At 37.1% G+C, this 10,019-nt stretch overlaps 1 protein-coding gene across 1 annotated transcript in view; it reads right to left on the bottom strand.

The window, feature by feature from the left end:
• Positions 1-10,019, bottom strand: part of bark (C-type lectin domain-containing protein bark beetle) — a 41,434-nt gene that overhangs the window by 4,035 nt on the left and 27,380 nt on the right. The window contains exons 10-25 of the mRNA XM_011506422.1: positions 9,341-9,827; positions 8,646-9,036; positions 7,479-7,909; positions 6,831-7,076; positions 6,183-6,454; positions 5,355-6,026; positions 4,527-4,966; positions 3,900-4,096; positions 3,080-3,478; positions 2,339-2,616; positions 1,957-2,210; positions 1,595-1,806; positions 1,313-1,437; positions 1,002-1,232; positions 758-883; positions 486-512 (exon numbers count right to left, since the gene is read on the bottom strand). Coding sequence (XP_011504724.1) covers positions 486-512; positions 758-883; positions 1,002-1,232; positions 1,313-1,437; positions 1,595-1,806; positions 1,957-2,210; positions 2,339-2,616; positions 3,080-3,478; positions 3,900-4,096; positions 4,527-4,966; positions 5,355-6,026; positions 6,183-6,454; positions 6,831-7,076; positions 7,479-7,909; positions 8,646-9,036; positions 9,341-9,827 — 4,788 coding nt within the window. The remainder of the gene's footprint in view (positions 1-485; positions 513-757; positions 884-1,001; positions 1,233-1,312; positions 1,438-1,594; positions 1,807-1,956; positions 2,211-2,338; positions 2,617-3,079; positions 3,479-3,899; positions 4,097-4,526; positions 4,967-5,354; positions 6,027-6,182; positions 6,455-6,830; positions 7,077-7,478; positions 7,910-8,645; positions 9,037-9,340; positions 9,828-10,019) is intronic.

The raw sequence follows: 10,019 nt of genomic DNA, 5'->3' as shown, positions 1-10,019 counted from the left end.
AAATTGTTCACCCAATGGTATAAATGAAAAGAACGTGTCTTTGGATGAAATTGTTATTATAATATTTGAAGTTACGACCTGAGTAACTGTTATTGAATTATTTGACAATTAGAAATAAAACGTAAATTACAAATAGTACATAGAGACCTCTAAGTAAAATTAAGATTTTACCGTCAGATCTTGTTAGCATTATGTGTATGACGTATACTTCTAATAAAATATCTATTTATTATAAAATATGAAATAATACAAGACAAAAACACTATACAACAAAAATTATTACTTGAAGAGATAAAAAGAAAAGAAAATATTAAATGTGCGTAAAATTTAGATTTCTAATGTATATAATAATTATTGAGAATAAAATTTCTATTATTTGCAATTTTAATAGAATAATACAATTTCAGCATTTCGCTTTGCTGGACACTTTTGTAACAAAGCAATTGCACATAAAAAATCACGACAAACAATAGTCGCGTACTTACTTAGCATACCATTCCGAGTCGACCACGCTGATATTTTTATAACGTGTGTGTGAATTTGTAATATGAAAGGAAAAATAATTCGATAAATTAACAAAAAAAAAAAAAAACAACAACAAAAATGCATCCTTAAAATAAAGAAGTATATAAAATTATTCTACAATAGATCTAAAAAGGCTCGTATTATATTGTTTTCTTTTAATAACCAAGTGTCAATTTAATGAACTATAAATATTAATAATCACTAATATCGTTAAATAAAATAATATACTCACAGCGATCTATTGATTGTAAGCATTTCATAATCGTTGTCAGGATTAAAGAAAATATTGTCTACATATTGTTGACCTGGAGTTCCCGCAACTATTGTACTTCGTCCATCGCGATCTAAAGCGTAATTTCTAAAAGTGATATTTTAGTAAAATAATTATTAGTATTAATATATATATATATATATATATATATATATATATATATATATATATATATAATATAATAATCAATCGATTTATATCATACTTGTAAAATCCATTGTGGGACGTGCTTTGGTATATTGGAAGTCGGACCCGTTCGAAACCGGAAATTTCTAATAAGTGTTTTCCTAAATTTCCATGCAAGTAATTCAAGGTCATATTACTGACGACTTGCTTTAAAATAATGTTGTTCTCGTAAGATGCATTGTTCTTGGTAAAATAATTTCTAAATATCGTTACTTCTTGATAAGGACTACTTTGTCGGCCTTCAACGTACCTTCAACGAAGAAAATTGATACAATAAATTACATGGCTTTCATTAATGGTATGACTATTTGTATAATTAAGGATATGTACAATACTGGATTATCGAAATTTTCTACAAACAGATTGTTATGAATCCAGCCTTTGAGAGAAGTTGCAGAACCGCGAGAGTCTGCTCTAATTTTCAGTCCTCCTTGATTTCTCATGACCAAATTATTCTTGAAACAAAATAAAAGAATATGAAAATATTTATAAATATATGACTAGTTAAAGCCCTAACGATGGATAAACTCATCTAACACTTATAAAATGGATCTAATTAGAATAATTTATTTGCGTTCGTTAGGCTTATGAACAAATGAACTGAGAGCTTACTCTGAAATAAATAGATTGAGTATTTTGAATGTCGATCGAAACTGCAGACTTGCACGTACTGAAGTTTCCATATAGTTTTTCACAATTATTAATAAATTGATTTCTTTCTAATGTAATCACAGCATTTACTTCGCCAGCACTGGAATACTTTACCGCGTCTTCTTGACACTTCGAAATCACGGAATAAGATATATTGTGCTGTACGTCGCGATCTGAAAAGAAAAAATTTGCTTCTTAAATACCTCGAACGCACCGCAAAATGGAAAACAATTTTAACGTTCAATTCATAACTGTTTAATGATTTGATGATTTACATGAGAAATAAATAAAAAATAAAAATAAAAAAATAAAAAAAAACTTACTAAATCCTATTGCCGATATAGGCAATGTGACAACTTCAGCAATGAATCCGTGAACATTACTTGCGCCAGTTGCGAAAAGCTTCACACTTAAACTTGGTCCTTGTGTTTTAAATAGTTTCTTTTCAATGTGATTGTTGACATAGAGTTCGTCGATCTTTTTAACCGTCACATTGTAAATATCACCGTCGTAAAGCGTCAAGCTATCCATCCTGCCTGGCTTGCCAGTGGAATTAAACAAATTGAATTGTAAAAGACTAAAAACGAATAAAACGATATGTCAATCAATTATTAAAAATCACGGCACAATGTAATCCTCCATTTCAAACATATGAAAGTTACAGTGCTGTATTTATGTTAATAAATTTATGCTAAAATCATTTACCGAAAACCAAAGGGCTTGGCGCGATGATTACTACGAAAGATCTTCACACAGTTCACCGGGTTGTTGTCATACTTGTAATACAATAGTACACGCTCTTCTATTGTGACTTCTTTGGTAGTATCACAGATATCAACGATGCTAAATAAATGGTATGGAATATTTAAATCTTTCAAGGGAGTGAATGAGCTCTCGTCGGCCTCACGGCCTTCTCCCGTCAGTGATAAAATATTGATACCATTTCCGAGCACATTGTTAACTTGATTGAACAGTAATTCAACCTAAACGATCAAATCAACAAAAACAATACAATTTCCTTATATCTCTGTAATTATATATTAATTGATAAAAAAAAAAAAAAAATCACGGCATTTGGATATTTTTCATGATCAATTTTTTATGATAAAATAATTCTAAAATCTAAAATCTTTAACAATTTATCTCGTGTCAGAGCAAAAGCTAGGTATGCACACATACTGATTATTTGTCACAAGAGGATTAAATTTCAAAAGGCTCTTTATTCATTTTAATACGTTAAACAAATCTCAAATTAAGACTTTATAAATTCTCTAATAAAAGTTTATTCATTTATAAAAAATATGTTAAATTGTTTGATATACTTATTCAGTTACTGCATTAATAAATGTTTTATTTGTGATTATGACATACAATCGCTTAGTCATAATCTATCCTTTAGGAAACCATAGATAAAAAAAAAGTGTAATGTAAGATAATTCTTTTTACCGTATGCGTCGGCGATATAACGTTGATGCCATGATAAGCGCTTCGATCAATGTTCACGCGGGTTACGCTGGGTGACTTTATGATCGACTGAATAGCCGCTGACCTTTCGTTGTGCAATATTCCGGCGCCTGTGATATTCACATATTTGACCACTGACTCAACCCGTCGAACGGTCTCGTGAGTCACGACGTCGTGAATACGATACTCATACAGGTAATGCTCGAACTCGCTATTGGCAATGCGTATGCCGCCCCAATAATTGAGCGACGAGTCGAGATTTCGCTGACCACAATGCAGAAATACAAATTTCCCGTCCCAAGGACATTCGTAGCGCTGACCGAACAATTGGCCGTTCAATCGAATCTGGCAGTCTTCCAAAATCTCCTCCTTTCCGGTGCACTAAATTTCCAATATTATTCTAATTAATATTTCAATATTTACTTTTACATATTGTATAATGATATTGATGTTAGGGTTTTAATTCGAACGCAGGTTTTTTGTAGCGATTATATGTTTCTGTCTCGTTTCTGTAACGAAAAAACTTCTCATCGAAACCTCATTTTTAAGACTCTTGAATATCGTCATTATATTTTGACAAAAAGTAAGAAGGTAAATAAATTGTTATTTCTATTTAAAATACTATTGCTTTCTATTGCTTGGCTAATATACAATTATTGCCTATAAAACATTCGTAAACATGCATTTCTATTATAATAATTCGATTGTAAAGGAGCAATAATACAATTTGGCGACTTTAAAGAGAATATTGAAGGTATTGGCCATTCCCTAGTAAACATAAAATTTTTTCTATAGACAGTACCTGCAGAGGTTCGGACCAGGACCATATTCTGGATAGGGATCCAGGGTGCAATTCGTATCGTCGGTCCCTTGAAACGTAAACGTTTAATGGTTCGTAGCCTAATTGACGACAGGCCACTTGTGCATTCCGTTCGGTGAAACGTTTATCGCAAAGCGGTATCCATTGCAGAGTTGTTCGATTAAAATACTCCAAGAATCCTGAAAATGAGAGAGCAGACGTAGCTTGTCGATAATTTGGGACAATAAATTTAATGCAATGGTGTAGGAATGAATCATAAGATTTTTTTCTTTTCTGTATAATAGTTTTAATTTTGAATTGAAGTACGGAATACTATATATATACAGTTATTATTTAATCTTTATAACATGAGATTCTACATATTCTACTATATTAATTAATTTGAGTGAGTAGCGAATGGATTAAAAGGATATATATATATATATGCAAAATACACTATTTATGCTTAAAACTAATTTGATTCAAATTAATAAGAATATTTATTAGTAGAATTGAAAAGGTATTTAAAATAGTAAAGCTTAATTAAACATTTAATGCTGCAATGGAAATGGCAATTAATCGCGATTATTTTAAGAAACTTTGTTAAAAAAAAATAAAAAAAAAATTCACCTTCATTTGTAGCATTGGTGCAATTCTCCTCTTTGCACAATCTAATAGTTTCAGAATTTGCACTCCTCTTCCGAGTAATGGGTTTATCGTTTTTCTCTTGGATCGGCCGCATGATGATCTCGTGATCGGGTGCACCGATGGCTTTCAGGGTACCCAGTACGAGAATACCAACGTTCGGAGCAAATTCCATAACGACGTCCGGATATATGTGTAGTGTGGCGTCGGGCATGACAGTTATGTCGGAGCGAATGACGTACGGTTGTGGTCTCGAGTAAAGGGATAGATTGTCAAGGATACGTCCTCCGAGATTATTTAAATCTATCTCGGTTATGGGCTCCCAAGATGCAGATATCGAGGAATCTAGAGAATCAGTCGTTAAGTATGGGCGGAAATCCGCCACGGCGTGGTCGTTCCAGTCGTCGAAATCGAAAATTCGTTGCCTGAAAAGTAAAAATTCAACAGTCACATTTTATTCTTAAGAGCGCGGAATTTCACTAACACAATAATAGTAGTGTTTCTTTATGAGTTAACAAATAAAATTAACGAAACTTGTTTTAAATTTCGTATTAATGGTCAGGAGACGCTTAAAGAATTCTAACATCGTGGTAATTAATTATGTTATAAATATCTTTCTTGAAAGATACCATTTAACTAATGGGTTCTTTGCTTATCATTGTCAACTAATGCAATTTTGACTGAGTCACGAGTCATCTCCGACAAACATCTCGCTTATATCTCACTTCGTAATTATATAGTCACGAGAGACTGTAAATGCTCAAATGTCTGCCCTCTGCTCTCCAATGAAGTCAACGATTGTTTTTAGCTCACCTGATCTGAAGATCTTCGGCAGTGCCCCACCAATTTTCTGACACGTCGACCTTGTTATTAATTTTAGCGGTTCTTATGCCCGCAAGTAGCTCGTAATCCAGAGAATTTTCGCCAAATAAATTTCTGTTCACGCGCACTTTCTGGATACCGTTAAAACCCACGACATAGGTCGGTGTGTCGAACATCTGATGTATGCCACGACTGGCGACAGCGCCACGACTGTTCTGCTTGACCTCGTTGTACATGAATCTCGCGTCAATTTCACCGAGAATCTCCGACTGGCTGTCGGCTCTGAACTCCAGCATGAACGCCCCGACGTTGTGCTCGATACTGTTCGCCTCGATCCTCATGCGTTTCTCCATACCGCGAATGGATATAAGGCCGGTTTTGCAGCGGTTGCCGTCGAAGCGGTTGCGCGACATGTTGAAGCTCGCGTAATGTCCGTCGACGACGAAGGCGAATTGCTCGTTCGCCTGCCACGTGTTGTTGTCCATGTAGATCGAGTGGGTGAAATTCTCGTTATACTGCCAGACGTAAGGTAATGCGATCTCGAAGCCACCACCCTGGTTCCGCTCGATCGTGCTGTCCTTCACGATCCAGTGGAACAGGTTGTTGGATTGACGCATGTCCCGACTGTACTGGATCATTCCCCGGCCGTTATCGGTTATGAGACTGTAAATATCGTAGAGGACATAGAGACTTTTTTAAGCATGGCGATGATATATTGACGGACTTATGGTAATTAAAAATAAGGCTACGTTAATAGCAGCCCTTTTCGCTTTATAACACACTCAAAGGGAGATAATTAATTAATGTCAAAGATCTTACCTGTTGTTTATATGTATTGCTATTTCGGAAATGTTGGAATTGAAAACGTTCCAATGGGGCGAATGAACGTAGATTGCTTCCTCGTAATTATGGGATATCTCGCAATTAATAAATTGTAAAGATTCGTTGGCTTTACGAAGGTAGTGATCGCCGCATTCGTCCAGATAGCGATTATAATACGAGGCGAGGATTCCTCGCCGATTTCCGCGAATTTTCGTATTCGATACTCGAAGAGTCGGAATCGGCCCGCGAACTATTCGATTCTTTATATCCTGCAAAATATATTTTACGATTAAATTTCAAGCTCTTCTTCCGTATTCTAATTTATTAATTCATACGTCAGAGGATACGATAAATATGCGCCTCGAGATTGTCAAGAGAGTCGCATTTCACTTCGTTCTTAATCATGCACGTGCAACTCAAAAAAGATTGTTTATATTATTCCACATAACGATACAATGGTCAACCTTAATTGATTATACATTGCAGGCGATTAAAGTAAATAAATAGAGATATTATCGAACCAGAAAATAAAAGGTAAAAAATAATACGATAAAGAGATAAAAGAAAGAACGAAAAAACGAAAGAAAAAAAAAAGTGAAAAATACGAATAAAAACGTATAGGTAATAATAATACGGAAGGGCTACCTGAATGGGTGCTGGAAGTGCAGTGAGCACAATGACGGTTCCACCCAATGCATTCTCGCCGCTGTGATACTCGAACACAACAATGTACGAACTGGAGGCAACCGGAAATACCGTAAGATCTCTCTTTACATGCCAGGAGTTTCCAGGGTGTTTAATATTTTGTGAATCATGTAAAATTATTCGCTCGGTACTTCTATTCTGTATGGGATTTAATAGCTGGATACCAACAACATATCCGGGTGTACACTGAAATTTGAAAATGTGACATCAATTATATAATGAATTCAATATAATTTCCAAGAAAGTGTATAAAAAGAACGTAGACGTGTAATTTGCGCTATTATATTGGCGGCAATGCAATAAAATTAATCGATAACATAATCGATTAATTAACATAATGGGATTAACGTTACTAGATTCATGTAATCGTTAGCTAAACATTCTTTATCACGAGGGTATGCCGAACTCTAGGATTACACTATTTGTCTATATATATATATATATATATATATATATATATATATATATATATATAAAAATTAATTTGTGACACTTCCATTGTACAATCGCGAATGGAATTCGCAGGAATGGAGGCATGGCGGTTACGCTGTAAGAGCTCGAAAAAAACAATCGAATAAAATGACTCACTCGAACGTGATGGTAGCGGTCGATGGCCTCGCCATACACCTTGGAGGTGACGAGGTACTTGGTCTCGCCCATCGAGAGTTCGATGTCGGAACCGTGGCTTGGCACTATTATGGGATCGTAACTCGAATCCAAGGAGGTGTCTGGTGAGCTTATGAACCAGCCCGCGAACTCCCGTTGTTGTACCGCCGAAAAGGCGGGGTTGTGCCTGATGCCGGCGATTTTGTTATTCTCCAAGCGCGAGCTCGAGATGCGCAGTCCCAGCTGCTTGAAACTTATGCCGCTGCCGCGGTTATTGGAAAAGTCGCTGTTGCGCACAGTGTTGACGGCGTCCGCCGAATAGATATCAGAATACAGGATGCCCAGGCCATCCTGAAGGTTATTTATCACCTTAACCCCTTCCAGAGAGTGTCGGGCAAAATCTATCTGCAGAGCTGCGCGTGTCCGACAAATTGATACATCGTTAGATTATTTATAATCTTTAGCGTCTATATGGAGGCTCATTTTTTTAATATTAAACAAATACAAAATATAGTTTAAAAATAATGGCAAATTACTTGTCGTCTGCGGCTTTCTATCGAATATTATTCTATAACATATCCTTATACATTATTCTATCGTTCGCCAATAAGAAAAAAAGGACTACTCGCTTTTATGATATTTTCAATGCTCGTCTAAATGCTAATATGACCATGACAAATTTACATCAAATTTCTATTTACAAGCTGGAGCTTATGCAAAACAATTTTTTATTCTTATTACGAGTATAGTTGTGTTATGTTAAACAAATTTTCAATTTTTATGCATTATTCTGTCAAGAGTGAGATTGCTGAATAATATGTAATTACTTTCGATTATGAATAAAAACAAAAAATAAAAAAATTTATTCAACAGATGATTGTTAATTATAATTATTGGAGTTTGGAAAACACAGTGAAAAGGAGCAAAATTTTTGGAAATAAAGACAATAAAAGCATGAGCATAAATTCTGCTCGAAATGCTTCGTTCCGACGAAAGAGGAGTCGAGAAGACCCCCCCCCTACCCCACAACCACACACACAAACACACACACACACACACACACACACACACACAAACACCCACACGTACACACACACCACCCTCTCCCCTCCCGTATTATTATGGTCATATGGTAAAAGACCAACCCACCTGGCTTGAACGAGCTGGTTGTGTAATCCAACAAGCCTGCCCTCTCGATAGTGAGATATTGCAGATCACTCCTGAGGGCCAAGGGGCCGAGTCTTAAGCCAGCCCAGGCAGCCTCGGTGCACCTCACCCCAACATCGTTCTCGTGAGTGCACGAGTTCTCGAACTCGTCCATGCCTTCGGCCTTGCAGCGAGACACATCCACGTCGTCTTCGTTACACTGGACGTTGCTGAGGATGATGTCCTCGTTGGTCCCAGCGCTGGGTATCTGCGATCGCTCCATGAACCAGTTATCGGGGTCGAGGGTCAAGCCCAGTTGGTGGCAAATTAGCGCAGCGTCCAGCATCGTCCAACCGTAATTGCAAACCGTGCCCCACTTGTCGCCCACTCGTACCTGACCAAGCAAGTGCAATTTCGATTGATTTACAGTCGGCTTTCAATGTATCACGCGCGTCATGACAATATGATAAATGCACTTTCCGACTAATTACAAGAGGTATTTTATAATTGGCTATCTATTACTGGTGTGTCAAAGCGCTTGTTACGTACATGATGATAATAATAATATTTCTATGTACGCGATCCTTCCGTTGCTATATAATTTATAAATAATTAGAAGTAATATGAATATGGTGGGTAAGGAGGGAGGGATGGGGGGAGGGGGAGGGGAGAGGGGGGGGGGGTGTCTTACTGCTTACCTGCAGTCTGCCCTCGTGGTTGGTCTTGCCGCCGAGTAACCTGACGGGAACGTGTCCGCTCATCTTGACGTTGGGATTATTTTCAAGCTGGGCCATCTCGTCCATGTCCATGTCCATGGCCGTGTCATTGTCGGAGGACATGATGACGATCTCCTCCTTGAGCGTCATGAGGATGTTGCTTGGTCCGGTGCCGTGCGCGTCGAGCTTACCCGCGACCATGATGCCGACAGCCGGGGGGAAGCGCAACGTCACACCCGGTTGAAGAATTAGTTTACCTCCGGGGCGAACGTTTATGTCGCGCTTGACCGTGTACTCGCCGGCCTGGAGAATCTCCTGGCCATCGACTTCCCCACCCACGACATTCGTGCCCGGTGTGAGAAAGCGCGGTACGAAGGTCGGATTTGGATTTATCGTGTAAGTTGCTGGATTACTGCTGTGTAATAGATAAGGTATGTAATCTATCTTTGCCAGGTTGTATCTGTCCTTCCTGAAATGGAAAAATTGCTTATTAATTAGATGAGTCAAGCGTAATTATTACAACGTATGGTGGATATCAATTTCCCCTGGCAATGTGTAAATGTGGCAAAATGTGGAAAAAGCAGACGCTTTACTATAAAAATTAAAAGGATATGAAGAGAATTGCGCGCGGGACCTATGGCATTGGCATTATATAAAAATT

This window comes from Ceratosolen solmsi, unplaced genomic scaffold (genome assembly GCF_000503995.2).
Source record: "Ceratosolen solmsi marchali unplaced genomic scaffold, CerSol_1.0 scaffold7, whole genome shotgun sequence".
NCBI lineage: Eukaryota > Metazoa > Arthropoda > Insecta > Hymenoptera > Agaonidae > Ceratosolen > Ceratosolen solmsi.
The sequence above is the reverse complement of the archived record's forward strand: the minus strand, read 5'-3'. Positions and strand labels throughout refer to the sequence as shown.